The 19953-nt window shown below is 36.7% G+C and overlaps 1 protein-coding gene across 2 annotated transcripts in view; it reads right to left on the bottom strand.

Annotated features, from left to right (window-relative positions):
• Positions 1 to 19953, bottom strand: part of SREK1IP1 (SREK1 interacting protein 1) — a 50336-nt gene that overhangs the window by 13837 nt on the left and 16546 nt on the right. The window contains exons 3-4 of one of the 2 annotated variants that reach the window (XM_073235764.1): positions 16256 to 16399; positions 14961 to 15671 (exon numbers count right to left, since the gene is read on the bottom strand). In XM_073235764.1, the coding sequence (XP_073091865.1) occupies positions 15640 to 15671; positions 16256 to 16399 (176 nt within the window). In that variant the 3' untranslated portion in view covers positions 14961 to 15639. Of the gene's footprint in view, positions 1 to 14960; positions 15672 to 16255; positions 16400 to 19953 lie in introns of those variants that run through there. The other variant, XM_017670839.3, reaches the window with a different exon arrangement.

Here is a 19953-nt window from a genome sequence, read left to right as displayed (position 1 = left end):
CACAATGAGATATCACCTCACACTAGTGAGGATAGCCAACATCCAAAAGACAAACAAGAACAAATGTTGGCGAGGTTGTGGAGAAAGGGGAACCCTCCTACACTGCTGGTGGGAATGTAAATTAGTTCACTATTGTGGAAAGCAATATGGAGGTTCCTCAAAAAGCTCAAAATAGAAATACCATTTGACCCAGGAATTCCACTTCTAGGAATTTACCCTAAGAATGCAGCAGCCCAGTTTGACAAAGACATATGCACCCCTATGTTTATTGCAGCGCTATTTACAATAGCCAAGAAATGGAAGCAACCTAAGTGTCCATCAGTAGATGAATGGATAAAGAAGATGTGGTACATATACACAATGGAATGTTATTCAGCCATAAGAAGAAATCAGATCCTACCATTTGCAATAACATGGGTGGAGCTAGAGGGTATTATGTTCAGTGAAATAAGCCAGGAGGAAAAAGACAAGTATCAAATAATATCACTCGTCTGTGGAGTATAAGAACAAAGAAAAAAACTGAAGGAACAAAACAGCAGCAGACTCACAGAACCCAAGAATGGACTAACAGTTACCAAAGGGAAAGGGACTGGGGAGGATGGGTGGAAAGGGAGGGATAAGGGGTGGGGGGCGAAGGGGCATTACTATTAGCAGAGATAATGAAGGTGGGGGGACCCGGGGACAGCTGTACAACACAGAGATGACAAGTAGTGATTCTATAGCAACTTTCTACCCTTATGGACAGTGACTGTAATGGGTATGTGGTGGGGACTTGGTGATGGGGGGAGTCTAGTAAACAATGTTCCTCACATAATTATAGATTAATAATACCAAAAGAAAAAGAAAAAATAGACTAATAGTAATAATGGTATCCACTTAATGGGATTTTTGTGGGAATTACAAGAGATACTGCATGAGAAGACTTAGCACCATGTCTGGCACAGAGTTGGCACCCAATTAATGTTAGCTGTTATTCTTAAAAAAAAAAAAAAGAACTCATCAGATCAACAATCAGGAAGGTCTCAAACTGAATGAAAAAGGAAACAGCCAACAGATGACAACACCATAAAGGGAGATATTAGAATTATCTGGAAAAGATCCTCAAACAGCCATCAAACAGCATAGAAAAATGCTCCAATAAATAATTAGTAATATGCAGAATTCTTATCAAAAAGCATGAAAGGCCAGAAGGAAGAGGCATGACATTTTGTAAGTGCTGATATAAAACCTGGAATCCTCTATGTAGTGGAAATATCCTTCAGGAATGAAGGTGAAATCAAGATATTCTCAGATAAAGGAAAATAAAACAATTTTCACCAGCAGACACACCCTAAGAGAGTGGTGAAAGGAAGTTCCATAAATAAAAAGGAAATGACAAAAGAAGAACAGACTTTCCTTCTCTTGAGTTTTCAAATTATTTTTGATGGTAGAAGCAAATATGTAACACTGTCCAATATGGTTCTAAATGTATACAGAGGACATATTTAGGACAACTGTATTGTAAATGGGAAAGGCTAAAGGAACGTAAAGGGAGGTAAGGTTCTACACTTAACTTGAACTGGTAAAATGACCCCACCAGTTGACTGTGATACACTATATATAGATAATTCAATTCCTAGAGCAACCACTAAAAAATGCTATACAAACTAACATAGAAAAATTTAAAAACACTATGGATATATTTAAAGACACTACAGATAAATCAAAATGGAATTCTTCAAGTGCTCAACTGATAGTATAGATAACTGAAAGCACTACAGTTAATATTAAAAAATGTTTCCTGTAATGCACAGGAAGGCTGGAAAAAGGCAAGAGAAGAATGAAAAACAGAGGAAACAAACAGAAAATAAATACTTATATGGTACAGTTAGCCCTAATGTATAAATAACTACCTAAAAATTTTAAATGATACTAATTAAAAGACACTGGCAGAATGGATTGAAAAATATGGCCCATCTCTATGTTGTCTACAAGACTTTCACCTCAAATATAGGACATAGGCCCATTGAAAGTAACAGGATATAAGTGGATACATCCCACAAACATTATCAAAAGAAAACTAAAGTGGCTAAAATGTGTGGCCACTTAAAAGAATTAACTTCTTATTTTATACAAACTTCCAATTTTATACAATCTTACCAAAAAAAACAGAATAGGAAACTCTTTTCATTGTGCTATGAAACTAATACCAAAATCAGACTAAAACAGTACAAAGGAAGAAAACTACAGATCAACATCTTTCATATATATTGATGCAAAACCAATTAAAAATATTAGTAAATAGAAATCAGGAATATATATATATATGTTTCATATTTATATATATTATATATAAAATTATATACCATGACAAGCATGATTTATTTAGTCATTTTATTTTGCTATCATTAATGTACAATTACATGAACAACATTATGGTTACTAGACTCCCCCCATTATCAAGTCCCCACCACTTACTCCATTACAGTCGCCTGTCCATCAGCATAGTAAGATGCCATAGAATCACTACTTGTCTTGTATTTGTCACACTGCCATTCCCGTGTACCACCCCACTACATTACACGTGCTAATCATAATGCCCCCTTTTCCCCCTTATCCCTCCCTTCCCACCCAACCTCCCAATCCCTTTCCCTTTGGTAACTGTTAGTCCATTCTTGGGTTCTGTGAGTCTACTGCTGTTTTGTTCCTTCAGTTTTTTTCTTTGTTCTTATACTCCACAGATGAGTGAAATCATTTGATACTTGTCTTTCTCCACCTGGCTTATTTCACTGAGCAAAACACGCACTAGCTCCATCCATGTTGTTGCAAATGGTAGGATTTGTTTTCTTATAATGGCTGAATAGTATTCCACTGTGTATATGTACCACATCTTCTTTATCCATTCATCTACTGATGGACACTTAGGTTGCTTCCATTTCTTGGCTATTGTAAATAGTGCTGCAATAAACATAGGGGTGCATATGTCTCTTTCAAACTGAGCTCCTGCATTCTTAAGGTAAATTCCTAGGAGTGGAATTCCTGGATCAAATGGTATTTCTATTTTGAGCTTTTTGAGGAACCTCCATACTGCTTTCTACAATGGTTGAACTAATTTACATTCCCACCAGCAGTGTAGGAGGGTTCCCCTTTCTCCACATCCTTGCCAACACTTGTTATTGTTCATCTTTTGGATGTTGGCTATCCTCACTAGTGTGAGGTGATATCTCATTGTGGTTTTAATTTGCATTTCTCTGATGACTAGCAATGTGGAGCATCTTTTCATGTGCCTGTTGGTCACCTGAATTTCTTCTTTGGAGAAGTGTCTGCTCAGATCCTCAGCCCATTTTTTAATTCGATTATTTGCTTTTTGTTTGATGAGGTGCATGAGCTGTTTATATATTTTGGATGTCAACCCCTTATTGGATATGTCATTTATGAATATATTCTCCCATACTGTAGGATGCCTTTTTGTTCTACTGATAGTGTCCTTTGCTGTACAGAAGCTTTTCAGCTTGATATAGTTCCACTTGTTCATTTTTGCTTTTGTTTCCCTTGCCTGGGATATATGTTCATGAAGAAGTTGCTCGTGCTTATGTCCAAGAGACTTTTGCCCATGTTTTTTTCTAAGAGTTTTATGGTTTCATGACTTCCATTCAGGTCTTTGATCCATTTTGAATTTACTTTTGTGTTTGGGGTTAGACAATAATCCAGTTTCATTCTCTTACATGTAGCTGTTCAGTTTTGCCAACACAAGCTGTGGAAGACGCTGTCATTTCCCCATTGTATATCCATGGCTCCTTTATCATATATTAATTGACCATGTATGTTTGGGTTAATATCTGGACTCTTATTCTGTTCCACTGGTCTGTGGCTCTGTTCTTGTGCCAGTACCAAATTGTCTTGATTACAGTGGCTTTGTAGTAAAGCTTGAAGTCAGGGAGCATAATTTCCCCTGCTTTATTCTGCCTTCTCAAGATTGTTTTGGCTATTCGGGGTCTTTTGTGGTTCCATATAAATTTTAGAACTATTTGTTCCAGTTCACTGAAGAATGTTGTTGATATTTAGATAGGGATTGCATTGAATCTGAGATTGCTTTAAGCCGGATGGGCATTTTGACAATATTAATTCTTCTTAATCATGAGCACGGGTGTGTTTCCATTTATTAGTGTCCTCTTTAATTTCTCTCATGAGTGTCTTGTAGTTTTCAGAGTATATGTCTTTCACTTCCTGGATTAGGTTTATTTCTAGGTATTTTATTCTTTTTGATGCAATTGTGAATGTAATTGTTTTCCTGATTTCTCTTTCTGCTAGTTCATCATTAGTGTATAGGAATGCAACAGATTTCTGTGTATTAATATTGTATCCTGCCACTTTGCGGAATTCAGATATTAGATCTCGTAGTTTTAGAGTGGATTCTTTAGGGTTTTTCATATACAATATCATGTCCTCTGCAAACAGGGATGGTTTGATTTCTTCTTTACCAATCAGGAGCCTTTTATTTCTCTGTGTTGTCTGATTGCCATGGGTAGGACCTCCAGTACTATGTTAAATTAAGTGTGGACAGTGGGCATCCTTGTCCTGCTCCTGATCTTAAAGGAAAAGTTTTCAGCTTCTCACTGTTAAGTATGATGTTGGCTGTGGGTTTGTCATATATGGCCTTTATAATGTTGAGGTACTTGCCCTTTGTACCCATTTTGTTGAGAGTTTTTATCACAAATGGATGTTGCATTTTGTCGAATGCTTTTTCAGCATCTATGGAGATGATCATGTGGTTTTTGTCCTTCTTTTTATTGATGTGGTGGATGATGTTGATGGATTTTCGAATGTTGTACCATCCTTGCATCCCTGGTATGAATCCCACTTGATCATGATGGATGATCTTTTTGATGTATTTTTGAATTTGGTTCACTAATATTTTGTTGAGTATTTTTGCATCTATGTTCATCAGGGATATTGGTCTCTAATTTCTGTTTCTGTGGTGTATTTGTCTGGTTTTGGTAGTAGAGTGACGTTGGCCTTGTAGAATGAGTTTGGGAGTATTCCCTCCTCATACACTTTTCGGAAAGCTTTAAGGAGAATAGGTATTAGGTCTTCACTAAATGTTTGATAAAATTCAGCAGTGAAACCATCTGGTCCAGTTTTGTTCTTAGGTAGTCTTTTGATTTCCTATTCAATTTCCTTGCTAGTAATCGGTTTATTCAGATTTTCTGTTTTTTCCTGGGTCAGCCTTGGAAGTTTGTATTTTTCTAGAAAGTTGTCCATTTCTTTGAGGTTATCCAGTTTGTTGGCATATAATTTTACATAATATTCTCTCATAATTCTTTGTATTTCTGTGGTGTCCGTAGTGATTTTTCCTTTCTCATTTCTGATTCTGTTTAGTGTGTAGACTCTTTTTTTTTCTTGATAAGTCTGGCTAGGGGTTTATCTATTTTGTTTATTTTCTCAAAGAACCAGCTCCTGCTTTCATTGATTCTTTCTACTGTTTTATTCTTCCCGATTTTATTTATTTCTGCTCTAATCTTTACTATGTTCCTCCTTTTCTGACTTTGGGCCTCATTCGTTCTTCTTTTTTCAGTTTCATTGTAAGTTCAGACTGTTCATTTGGGATTGTTCTTCTTTCCTGATGTAGGCCTGTATTGCAATAAACTTCCCTCTTAGTATGGCCTTTGCTGCATTCCACAGATTTTGCGGTGTTGAATTATTGTTGTCATTTGTCTCCATATATTGCTTGATCTCTGTTTTTATTTGGTCATTAATCCATTGATAATTTAGGAGCATGTTATTAAGCCTCCATGTGTTTATGGGCTTTTTTGTTTTCTTTGCATAATTTATTTCTAGTTTCATATCTTTGTGATCTGAGAAGCTGTTTGGTATAATTACAATCTTTTTTAATTTACTGAGGCTCTTTTTGTGGCCTAGTATATGATCTATTCTTGAAAATGTCCTATGTGCACTTGAGAAGAATGTGTATCCTGTTGCTTTTGGATGAAGTGTTCTGTAGATGTCCGTTAGGTCCATCTGTTCTAATATGTTGTTTAGTGCCTCTGTGTCCTTACTTATTTTCTGTCTGGTGGATCTGTCTTTTGGACTGAGTGGTGTGTTGAAGTCTCCTAGAACACATGCATTGCCTTCTATTTCCTCCTTTAATTCTGTTAGTGTTTGTTTCACATATGTTGGTGCTCCTGTATTCAGTGCATGTACATTTATAATGTTTATATCCTCTTGTTGGACTGACCCCTTTATCATTATGTAATGTCCTTCTTTATCTCTTTTTACTTTCTTTGTTTTGAGGTCTATTTTGTCTCACACAAGTACTGCAACTCCTGCTGTTTTCTCCCTATTAGTTGCATGAAATATCTTTTTCCATCCCTTCACTTTTAGTCTGTGTATGTCTTTGGGTTTGAGGTGAGTCTCTTGTAGGCAGCATATAGATGGGTCTTGTTTTTTTATCCATTCAGTGACTCTGTCTTTTGATTGGTGCATTCAGACCATTTATATTTAAGGTGATTATCAGTAGGTAGGTACTTATTTCCTTTGCAGGCTTTAGATTTGTGGTTACCAGAGGGTCAAGGGTAATTCCCTTACTATCTAACAGTCTAATTTAATTCACTTTATATGCTATTACAAACACAACCTAAAGGTTCTTTTTTTTTTTCTTCCTCCTCCATTCTTTACATGTTAAGTATCATATTCTGTACTCTTTGTGTATCCCTTGATTGCTTTGGCGGTAGTTGATTTGATTTTGCATCTGTGTAGTAATTAATTGTTCTACTTTGCTGTGGTTTTATTTCCCCTGGTGACATCTATTTAGCCTTAGGAATACTTCCATCTATAGCAGTCCCTCCAAAATGCACTGTAGAGGTGGTTTGTGGGAGGTAATTTCTCTCAGCTTTTTCTTATCTGAAAATTGTGTAATCCCTCCTTCAAATTTAAATGATAACCTTGCCAGGTAGAGTATTCTTGGATCAAGGGTCCTCTGCTTCATTGCATTAAATATATCATGCCACTCCCTTCTGGCCTGTAAGATTTGTTGGGAAATCTGATGATAGCCTGATGGGTTTTCCTTTGTATGTGATCTTTTTTCTCTCTCTATCTAGGTGCCTTTAAAAGTCTGTCTTTATCCTTGATCTTTGCCATTTTCATTATAATATGTCTTTATGTTGTCTTTCTTCAGTCCATTGTGTTTGGAGATCTGTGCCCCTCTGTGGTTTGAGAGACCATCTCCTTCCCCCAGACTGGGGAATTTTTCAGCAATTATCTCCTCAATAACACTTTCTATCCCTTTTTCTCTCTCTTCTTCTTCTCGTACCCCTATAATGCAGATTGTTCCATTTTGATTGGTCACACAGTTCTCTCAATATTCTTTCATTCTTAGAGATTCTTTTTTTTCTCTTTGCATTGTCTTCTTTGTATTCCTCTTCTGTAATGTCTATTCCATTTACCATCTCTTCTACTACATCTAATCTGTTTTTAAATCCCTCCATTTTATGTTTCATTTCAGATATGGAATTTCTTAATGATTGAATCTCTGTCTTAAATTTGTCCCTGAGTTCTTGAATATTTTTCTGTACCTCCATAAGCATGTTTATGATTTTTATTTTAAACTCTCTTTCAGGAAGATTGGTGAGTTCAGTTTCATTTGGCCCTTTTTTTGGGGTTTGTTCAATTTTGGTCCTTTGACGTTTCATAATTCTATGTGGTGTTCTCTAGTGCCCAAAGCTCTAGTCCCTGGAGCTGCTTAGTCCCTCGAGTAAGGTTGGGGGTCATAGGGTAGCTGTGCTGGTACCTGGTGGTAGGAAAAAGCCATTTCCTGATTCCTGGCTGCAGTGCCTGTCTCCAGTATCAGAGCCAGTGGGCCGAGCACAGACGTGTAAGCCTCTGTGTTTGGCGTCTCTAGCTGTTGTAGGCAGGGCCTCCCTCTGGCTGGCCTGACACCAGCACTGTGACTGCCTGTTCGCGAGCAGGTGCTGGCAGGCCATGAAGAATATGCAGTGGGGGGGTCTCAGAGCTGAGTAGGCAGCTAGGGGCATGGGGCACCTGAAGCTCCTCAAAGTTCCCAACCTGAGCAGAGTGCACCCAGACAACCTTGTTCACCTATCCCTTCTCCCACATAGTAAGCTCCATGCAAGCCCCGCCCCTTCAGTAGCCCTCTCGCTTCTAGGAAGCCTCTGAGACCGCCTGCCTTTCCTTTGTCCCAGAGTGGCCAGATGTGGATCCCTGTCCTCCACAAATGAGAATCTCAGTCTCTCAAGCACTCTGCCTGTCCTAGCTCCCCAACCCCACCAACCTCCAGAACACCACACAATGTAGGTTTGTGTTCCAAATCAGAACTCCAGGACTGGGTGTTCAGCAGTCTTAGGCTTTCACCCCATCCCGGCTCCATTTCTCTTCCTCCCGCTGGTCAGCTGAGGTGGGGGAATGGTTTGGATCCCGCCAGATCAAGGCTTTCATATGTTACCCTCTTTCTTGAGGTCTGCTCTGTTCATGAGGTTGTATGCAGTCTGGTGCAGCCTTCTTTCCTGATCCTGTTTTAGGGCTAGTTGTATTAACTATATTTTTACACTATATGTGGTTTTGGGAGGAATTCTCTGTCTCACCTCTCATGCTGCTGTCTTGAATCTCTCCATTTTTATGTGTTTTTATTTTCATTCAGCTCAAAATACTTTTGAATTTCCTTTTGCTTTTTTTCTTTGACCCAATGTGTTATTTAGAAGTGTGTTAGATTACAAATATTTGGAAATATTCCAGGAAGCTGCTACTGATTTCTAATTTAATTTCATGTGGCTACAGAACATACTTGAATCCTTTATATTGAGACCTGTTTTAGAGCACTGAATAAGGTCTATCTTGGTTGATGGTCTGTGTGCACTTGAAAAACAATGTGTATTATGCTGTTGTTCAGTAAGGTGTTCTACATATGTTAAATAGGTTGAGTTAGTTATTCAAGTCTTCTATAGCCTTTCTGATTTATTGTCTACTTGTTCCATCAATTATTGAGAAGTGTTTGAAATCTCTATAATTGTGAATTTGTTTACCCATAGGATTATCTATCCCTGGTAGTTCTATTAGGGTTTGCTTCATATATTTTATATTTTGTTATTAGTTGCATAAACACTTAGTATTCTTATGTTCTCTAACTGACATTTTTATCATGGAAAAGTCCTTTTTGTTCCTAGTAATATTCTGTTTTTTCTCCATGCTGTGCTACTATCCCCATGACCAACTTATGATTGAGAATTTTTGTGCCCCTTTATCCCCCTCACCCTCCCCACCCACCCTAACCCCTCCCCAATATTAACCACTAGTCACTTCTCAGTGTCTATGTGTCTACTGCTGTTTTGTTCTTTCTGTTTTGCTTTGTTTATAAATTCCACAAATAAGTGAAATCATATGGTATTTGTCTTTCTCTACTTGGCTTATTTCACTGACCATAATACCCTCTAGATCCACTCATGTTGTTGCAAATGGCAGGATTTCTTTTCTTTTTATGGCTGAATAATATTCTATTGTATATATGTACAACATATTTATCCATTCATCTATTGATGGACACTTAGGTTGCTTCCCTATCTTGGCTATTGTAAATAATGCAGTGATAAACATAGGGGTGCATGTTTTTGAATCAGGGATTTTGTTTTCTCTGGGGAAATTCCTAAAGTGGAATTACTGGGTCAAATGGTGTATCTATTTTTAGTTTTTTGAGGAACCTCCATACTGCTTTCCACAGTGGTTGTACCAATTTACATTCCCACAAGCATTGTAGGAAGGTTCCAATTTTCCACATCCTTGCCAACACTTGTTATTTCTTGTCTTTTGGATGATGGCCATTCTGACTGGTGTGAGGTGATATTTCACTGTGGTTTTGATTTGTATTTTCCTGATGATTAGTGATGTGGAGCATCTTTTCATATGCCTGTTGGCCATCTGAATTTTTTCTTTCAAGGAATGTCTGTTTAGGCTCTCCGCCCATTTTGTAATTGGTGTGTGTGTGTGTGTGTGTGTTGAGGTGTATGAGTTCTTTGTATATTTTGGATGTTTGTAATATTCTTCATTTTGAAATCTACTTGATCTGACATTATAATAGTCACTTTAGTTTTCTTTTCTTTGGGAATAGTATCCTTCTCCCTTTAGGAATAATGGAGGAATCCACAGACTAGATTATAGTCTATCAGAACTAGAAATTAGTTCTGATAAAAACAAAATAATTCTAGAATTCAAGATATCTTTTTTCTGGCCATCTATCCTTAGTAACTAGCAGTACTGACAATAATAGGATAGGAGAGTTTAATCACTGAAGACAAAAGTTAATTTTAGATAGTTCAGTGTTTCTATACTACTACCCTTAAAAGTATTCCACCTCTACTTATTGAGGTTCCTTCTGAGACAGTATGTCAAAATGTACAGGGACACAGCAGGGAAAATAATTTGAATTTTTGAAAAATAACAATTTCTTAGAAGATCGAACCACCCTTTGCAGTACAAAATAGAAGGCAAGAGGGTACTTATGTACTTTAGTAGTTGAATTTTGTAATGACCAGCAAGAGTAGTAGTCTCTTCTGCAACATACAGGAGTCAGTGGTTATGATCCAATGCGTAGAGACAGTTTGGAATAGTATAGGAGACCAACCATAACAGTCCCAGCAAGGTCAGCTATTAGATCTTTGTTTGTATATCTGTCACCAGATTTGTAGCTACTCCAGGTGGTTTTGAATACCTGACTAGGCAGTTTCAAACCTAGACCCATAATCTAAATTTTCCATAAGCTCTTTGTCTTCCAACAACTACTTCGAAAATATGTTTTGCAGCTATCTTATAAAAAGTACATTTTGAGCCAAATATAGGCTTTACTCCAATTATCCTCTGGATTCATTTAAGCTCTATCTTTCTGAAGTCTGAAATCATAGTAAGCCATTCATTTTAATCTGGTTGTAGCAGTTTCTAAAGGGAAGGGGAGAAACAATAATGGTAATATGCAAATACATGATTTTGGCATATTCTCCTAGGTAAGTTCCAGTGCCAACCATATTTCAGTAAAATTAAGTATAAATTTAAGATAAAATTCTCTTAAACAAAACCAAACCAAAAAACCAAGCTAAGCCAAAAGCTCTCAAATTTGTCAAAATACATTTCTTTTCTGGTCTGAACTAAAAGACTACCTTAAAATATTAAGGGATGAGCTATGAGGAGAGGACTATCCCCTGATTACAGGCAAACTACTGATTAATATTAAATAACACTAGGTAAAACAGAAGAATGAGGGAAAATATTCTTAATTTCTCGGGTCATTTGTAAATAGGAACATCCTTTTACCTTGATTTTACACATACTGTAATATAAATAAGTCTTCAGTTATTTACCTACCATTTACAATTCCAAAGGCAAGTTTCTTCAGGAAGTTCAAACCACCTTAACAAGCTTCCTGAAGCACAACAGTACCACTAGATAGTAAGCATGTTCACACACACACACACACACACACACAGTGAGTCAGTAAGAACTTATGACCCTTGCTATGCATTGACCGATTTTTCTCATCTCATGGCACTGGCAATATTGTTTTCTAAGGCTGCACAGGTTATAGCATAATGAGACAATAATCCATGTCAAGTCCTGCTCTCACATTTTTAATTTTCATCAAAAATGGATATATTTGTCATGTTGAATTCTTTTATTTCAAATGAATGATACAAATTATTTTAATAATTTAAATGAAATAAATTATTAAATGCATTAAAAATATGCATTATAATAGACACAAATATATACAAAGGCAAAATAGAAAACAGAACTTATATAAAAATGAGTTTGAATCTTGTTTTTTTGTTGACATTTCTCCTTCCTTTCATGTCTCTGTTTCATAATGGCAGAACAACTAATTATATAAGTACACTGAAAATTCTCTGCTTTCTCTTGGCTATTATCAATCTGTCATTAAAAACAAAAACAAAAGTTTTTGTTCAAGATAGTTGGTACCAGAGCTCTCTAACTCTAAGGACCAGGTAAAGATTCCAGGAACCCCCTGGCATACTAAAAGACATGGGATGAGATTCGCACTCCACAGGTCAGAGTTTTACCTTCACTCCTTCAAAGATTCTGAGCAAGATCAGAAAATTATCAATGAAACTAAGAACCACAAACTCTACACTCCCTTCCACCATGTACTCAGGAACCAATCTATTATTTATTTGGGTAGGGGTCACTGGGCTTCCATTAGATGACCATGAAATAAATATGGATCCCTTTCGTAATACTTCAGTGTCGGAATCTGTATGATATATTGGAATGAGCAATGTCCTGGGTGCAGGTCATGAGACATGGAAACAAGTTCTGAGCCTTTAAGTGACCATCAGCAAGCATATTTTTTTAAGGGGGAAAAAACAAAGCTAGATCAAGTCAATTATTCTCAATGGGAGGTTAGGGAAATGCTGATTCTAACAAAGAAGCTACTGCATATGCTGGAGAGTATATATTAACTCCCTCTCCTTCCTCCAAGGGTGGATTTGTCCCAGGTCGTCTGAAAAATCGCCTCTAGAATAAACATCTTCATGACGGGATGTGAGGAAAAAAGTCGAGAACCAACAGACGGGTTGATCTTTAAGGTAGGAGAGCAGCATAGTATCACGAAAACAATAAAGGATTAGTAGGCAAGAGACCTAGATCACGGTGCTGCTTTACTGTGAGCGGTTAGTGACATTGGAGAGTCACTTATCCTCATTTTCTTTTTCTTTAAAACTAGGTGTTTAAATTACGTGTTCTCTAAGATCCGTCCCATTTCTAAAGGTTTTTTTTTTTTTTGGTGGTGTGGGGCGTGTGTTCTGTGTGTGTGTGTTTTTAAATAGGGCAGTATAGATGGAAGGGGTAGAAATGTCCTTTCAGAACTGAAAATGTCAAGCTTTCTCTGCTAGGTCTTTTTTTTTTTTGTAATGAATTATTAAACACTTTACTGACAAGTACTTAATGAAATCTTACTGAACCATTCTGAATCTAAGAAAATACAACTTAAACTATCGTTATTATTCACTTTTACAACAAAATGACAATGGAGGACATATATAACCACAAAACCTTAGTTCAAAGACTGATTTATTCCCTTAACTTAAAATTTTGATTGCTCTCCATTGCATATACATGAATTCCAAACTCCTATGCATGGCAAATAAGGGTCTCTAGACTGAACATGATAGCCAGTTATCTCTCTAAACCTGCTACCATGATGCCCAATTTATCCTACTCCCTAGATATCACTGTGCTTTCCTGCTTCCCTGTGTACTTTTTCCTCTACTAACAAATTCCTACTCATCTTGCAGAACTAACATCCAACTTAACAAAAACTGCTGGTTATACCTCGCCATCTCTAATGCTGCTACTTCACTTCAAACTGTCAACTCCCCTCCCCTGGACTGCTACAGTACCCACCTCATTTGTCCCCTTGTCTCCATGTACCACATAGCAGTCAGACGGATCTCTTTTCAAAACATAGAGCAGAATATGTCACTGTTCTTCCTGAGGTCTTCCAATGGCTCTTCAGTGTCCTATCATGGCTTATGGGACCTGCACATGCAGGCTCTCGACACTTTCTCCACGATTCTTACACATTCCCCCTAAATAACCTTTTTGTTCTTTGCATGTGACAAGCCTCTCAGCACTCTTGTACTTGCCTTTCTTTCTCTGTATGGCTGGATTGCTCTTTTCTTCATGTCTGCAATGTCAGAGCTTCAAAGACCTTCCATGGCCACCTAACCTAACACATCTCATCCTTTACTCACATCCTCCTGTTATTTCTGTCAAATCATCCAATCTTGTTTATTTTCTTACTCTATTAGTTCTCTATTGCTGCTGTAACAAATCACCACAAACTAAAGAGGCTTACAGTAACAGCCTCTTGGTTGTTATGTAACAGTTCTTGAAGTCCAAGACTGGGCTAAAATCAGATGTTGGCAGAGCTGTGCTTTTCTGAAGGTTCTATCGGAGCCTATTTTCTTGCCTTTTCCAGCATCTAGAGGCTGAGCCTATTCCTTGGCATGTGTCCCCACCTCCCGCCTCCATCTACAAAGCCAGCAATGGCCAGCTGAGATTTTCTCACATCACGTTGCTCTGACCTTGACCCTTCTCTTGCCACATGTTCCCAATTTTAAGGACCCTTATATCTGGTCTAACCAGATAACACAAAACAATCTCCCTATTTTGAACTCAGCTGATTAGCAACCTTAACTACTTCTGCTGCTTTACTTCTCGTTGTCATGTAATGTAACATTTTCACAGGTTCTGGGGATCAGGAGGAAGACATGCTTTGGGAGGCTGCTAAATCTACCTGCCATCCTTCCCCACTAAAATTTGAGCTACATGAAGGCAACATCACCATCATGTTCACTCTAGCTGTCGAAGTTCCAAGCCCTGAACTACTTACTGCTTTGGTGATGTTCTTCTTGACTTCTGATTCTTGCTCTAACCTCTGTGCTCCTGTATCATTTTCACATCTCTCTGCAATATTGCCTATATACCACTATGTTTTTACTATTTTCATGCACTTATATCTTTAGTCAAGTGTGAAGTGTTCTGATAATATGTCAATAAAAGATTGAGTGCTATGAAGGATGTATTGAATCATCTTTTAAAGTGAAAAGAACTTTAGGTTTCAAAAAGTTTGTGTTAATGATTTTGTACTTTTTTAATGGCTTCCTAATAAAGTATGGGTATTCTGATAATGTGTCAACAAAGGATTCCCGTGCTCTGAAATGTATATTAATTTAATGAATTATAAACCTGGAAAGGATCTGAAGATAAATCTCAGTCCCATATTTTACATGTGAGGAGAGTGAAACCCCAAAAAAGCTAAGTAATTCATCTAGTTACACAAAATATTGTAAACCTCACACAAAATCCAGTGGACTTTCTACTTCCTGAGGTTGCCATGAAGATTAAATCAACACATTAAAAAGCACAAATATAGTGTCTAGCACAGAGCAAGTGCTCTCTCCACAGCGGGGTCACTGAGTGCTTTATTGGCATGATCATTATCAAAAACACAACATATTTCTTATTTCTTAACAATAAAAATAACTTAGGTATTTAGATACCCAATAAAATACTTTTTGAATCAATGAATGATTAAAATGTAAAAATACAAACATACATGATTAAACAGTGTTTTACAAGCTAAATGATTTCCCACTTTTATTTTTATAGGAAAAAGCATGTAAAAGAGAAGAAACAAAGCAGAACATGCATATCACATTGATCTCTATCATGACACTCACAGCAATTTCTCTCCTCCCTTACCATCTATATCAGCAAGGTCAAACCATTTTTAAGTAACACTAAGGTGTTAGACTATTTGCCTTTTTCATTCTCTTGACAGTTGCTCTGATGCAGCGGCCATGGTGGGTCGGACTGCTGGTGCCTTAGTGTGATCCAAGGCGGTGGCAGAGCCAACTGCCCTTGCGCCTCCTGTACTTCCTCGCACTTCCAGTTGAAGAAATGCCAGTTTCACCTGAGTGTCCCTTCACAGAACAAGGTGCTTGACACACACTGATTGACTTCTCACACCCCACACTTCCAACAACACTGAAAAAGATCTTCAGATCTTTCTTGGTGCAGGAGGGACCTCTTATCTTCTTGTGGTGGAAGTTAAAAGATTTTCCATTGATTTTCTTTTGCTAGTCACTCCTTTAGCTCTCCTTGATAGGGCCTTCCTATGTCAAGCAGACAGTAGCCAAATCACAAAATGGCATTTGGATGCTCATGTCTTCAGATGGGAGTTTTCGGCCAATTGCCAGTTGAGAATTTAAACTGAAATGTTATTGCGCTGTGGGTTCGCCTGCGTTCTGCACTTACACCAGGGACCATCCGCCATGATCCTCTCGCTTGTGTCTAAATGCTCGAGTCACCTTCTCCCCCTCCTTCCCTCTTGCCCCCCACCTCTCCACCTCCACTTCTTCCCCCTTCCTACCACACCTCTCTTCTAGGTCTTAAATGAAGTCTTAAATCAGACTTTTTCTACCATGTGAACACATCTTTGTGTGATAGAACAATAACAAAAAAATCTGAGTTGTAGAATCAGAAATAGACTTGCCTCCTGCTTCTATCACTGATCAGCTGTTTAATTTTGGCCAAAGTACTTATTCAAACCCAATATACTTACCTATGCAGTACTTCTTATAAAAAATACAGAAGTTCTTAATGATAAATACAAGAAAACAACAGATAAACATGACATAATACAGCAGAACATGTAGAAACAGTTTTAAAGGTTAGAAGGAAAAAAATTATTGCTTACTTTTTTCTTGTAGGGCCTGCAATTTATTCAGTTCTTCATTCTCTTCATCACTCTCTTCACTACTTGTGCTGCTGACATCCAAAACTATGTCCCTTTTGGGGTCTACTCGGAGAAAATTGCGGCATTCAAATGTCAGGTGACCAGCTAAGTAAAACAAACAAAAAAATGTGAATGACAAAAATAATAGATACATTATATCTTTTTTGTTTTGTTGCCTCATGGTAAGTAACAAGTTGCAATTTTGATAATGGAATGTTTAGTTTTAACATTTATTCCAATGAAGGGTAATTTGCTTTCCCTGAATACAATACTCAGAGCTTTTTCCTTTCTTCACCAAGGCTTCTAAATCAATAAGCATTTTGGGGGGCTACTTCTTGTGGATTTCAGGTCTTTAATTTCTGTATTTCCCCTTTCTATGTACTGAAGAATATATCCTCATACGTAGGGTTTTACACGTAATTTCTTACCTATAACTTTTCCTTCTCTGCTCAGACACTATACTCATGCAATTATGTAGTTTTCAACTAATTTAAGGTACCATAATATAACTGAATATGTTCTTTTAAAGAACACCTAAAAATTTAATTCTGACATCATTCATCCCATAAAGATTCTCTCTGTAAAAAAGCTATAACTGTTACCTACTTCTTGCATTGATACATTTTTAAAAAAATCAAATACTACAAATACCAGGAAAGTTTAGTAAATAATACAACCCAAGTGCCTATCACCCTTATGTTAACATTTTGTCATATTCACTTACAAATTTTTTAAGGGAAATATTTGCATGCATGTGCACACTTGCACCACCCTTTGGAACTCTGCCCTAATCCCATTCCATTCTTTTTGTCTTCAGAAGTTGGTATATTAAAGTTGTCTACCTTTCAAACAGCACCATTTGTATTATTTTAACAAACTCAATTATACTTATTCTGCAACTTGTTTCTGCCACTCAATGTGACGTTTTATGATATATATGTTGACATAAATAGATGTAATTATCTCATTTTATCTGATGAATAATGTTCCATTGTACAAAAATAATACTTATCCTTTCTACTTTTGATAGAATCTTAGGTTGCTTGCAGTATTTTGCTATTATAAATAATCCTGAAATGAATAGCTTGTATATGTCTCTTTGTGCACACATGCCCTGGCTTCCTGTAGGGCAGCAACTTTCTAATTTTTTTGACTATGATTGATGGTAAAAAATAACAGTGCAACCAAGTGTACTCATCTACACATTCACATACAAATATATACTAACACACAAAAATTTAAACAAATGTTACATGAAACATTACCACATTTGATATTCAAGAAAAGTGCTGATGGTGACCACATAACTGATTTCATAACCTACATCTCTGGACCAGGGTTTATTTCTAGTTCTCTCTTACTTTGAGGGCCTCAAAGTTCTAGATTTATCTATACAAGAGCATCTTCTATTAGAGTCCCCATCTTGGGCAGGGTCCTGGGCCTTGATTTTATACCCTGCACTCTGCCAATCATGAAAACTAAGTTTGAGAACCCTGGGGTTCAGCAAATACACTCAAGACTTACCTCTTAAGAGTCTCTGCTTTCCTTTGTTTGTTGGCCTCTGGCATTCTTTTAATTCTTTATTTTCATTCTAGCACACTAATGCATCTAAAACATGTAATGAACATTTTATGTAAGTTCCTTAGTTGTTTATAGGAGGGTCTAGTCTGCCATACTGCTGGAAACAAGTCCTCTGTTGTGTTTTCCTTCCAAATGAATCATTCAGCAGTGTTCTTTGTTTTTTCCAAACATACGGAGTTTTCAGACTATGCTTTTGTTGATTTCTATATTTATTATACTGTTATCGAGAATAGAGTGTATGACATCAGTTCTTTGGTATTTTCTAAGATTTCTTTTGTGATTTATCATGTGGCAATTTTAGGAAAAGATTTGGTATGTACTTTAAAAGAATATATATCACAATTTGTTGAATAGAATTCTATGTCTATTTTGTTGTTAAAACCTTCTCCATCTTATTTTTTTTAATCTAAAAACTTTGGTAAGTGCAATTTTCTAGTACCTCTAATCATTATAGCTTTGTCAATTTCTCCTTGTAATACAGTTTTTTGCTATACAGACATTGTATTAGTAAGCACAGTTATAATCATTATCATTTTATCTTCCAGGTTGATTGATTCTTGACTCTCCCTTTATCTCTAGCAGTGCTCTTACCACAAGTCTCATTCTAAAATTGCTCTATTAGTAGCTCTTTTGGTTATTATTCATTGAATCAGATGAAGTTGCCATTTTTATAAGTAAAACAACTGAATATCAGCAATATTTAACATATATGCTATTTTTCCCTCATTCCTTTATTTTGAAAATTTCTATGTAAGTTTTTTTAGTTTTCTATATAGCTTTATTAACAATAACCTATAGCTGGACTTTAGTTCTTTTATCTAATTTGATACCAGACCAAATTTTAATGTTATTTTCTTAGCTTGGAAAAATTGTTCCTGCCTAACTGGAGGCAGTATAAATTAAAAAAAATTTTTTTATTAAGGTATGATTGATATATACACTCTTATGAAGGTTTCACATGAAAAAACAATGTGGTTACTACATTCACCCATATTATCAAGTCCCCACCCATATCCCAATGCAGTCACTGTCCATCAGTGTAGCAAGTTGGAGGCAGTATAAATTTACTCCTTATATTTAACACATGGTGGAAGCTTGGGTTGCCAATTTTTTATTTTTATTTTTATTTTTTTATTTTTATTTGTTTATTTATTTTTATTTTTTTTGAGAGGACATCTCTCATATTTATAGATCAGATGGTTGTTAACAACAATAAAATTCTGTATAGGGGACTCAATGCACAATCATTAATCAACCCCAAGCCTAATTCTCAACAGTCTCCAATCTTCTGAAGCCTAACGAACAAGTTCTTACATAGTGAATGAATTCTTACATAGTGAATAAGTTCTTACATGGTGAACAGGACAAGGGCAGTCATCACAGAAACTTTCAGTTCTGATCACGCATTATGAACTATAAACAATCAGGTCAAATATGATTATTCGTTTGATTTTTATACTTGATTTATATGTGAATTCCCACATTTCTCCCTTATTATTATTATTATTATTATATTTTTAATAAACTGCTGAAGTGGTAGGTAGATGCAAGATAAAGGTAGAAAACATAGTTTAGTGTTGTAAGAGCAATTGTAGATGATCAGGTGTGTGCCTGTAGACTATGTGCTAATCCAAGCTAGACAAGGGCAACAAAACATCCACAGATGCAGAAGATTTCTCTCAAAACAGGGGGGGTGAGGTTCTAAGCCTCACCTCTGTTAGTTCCCAATTTCTCACTTGATGGCCCCCCTGCGACTGTGACTGTCTTAGGTTGTTCCTCCCTTGAGGAATCTTACCCGTCTCTGGCTGCCAATTTTTTATTATTTCTTTTCTTCTAATTATTATTTATAGGAACTCAAACATACAGTAAACTTTCTTGCCACTTTCCCTAGTCAGTAAATAGTATTTTTCTAATTCCTGTTTTACCTTTTTGTGCAGTCTAGCTTTATGCATCAGCCCCAACTCCAGCCATGCTGCCACCTCACAGCCATCTAAGGCTCCCCACATAGTCCATAAAAGTCTACCTGATAGGCCTGTGGACTTCATTGTTTCCAGTTATCATTCCCTGCTCTGGCTTTG

Source organism: Manis javanica, chromosome 1 (genome assembly GCF_040802235.1).
Source record: "Manis javanica isolate MJ-LG chromosome 1, MJ_LKY, whole genome shotgun sequence".
NCBI classification, from domain to species: domain Eukaryota; kingdom Metazoa; phylum Chordata; class Mammalia; order Pholidota; family Manidae; genus Manis; species Manis javanica.
The sequence above is the reverse complement of the archived record's forward strand: the minus strand, read 5'-3'. Positions and strand labels throughout refer to the sequence as shown.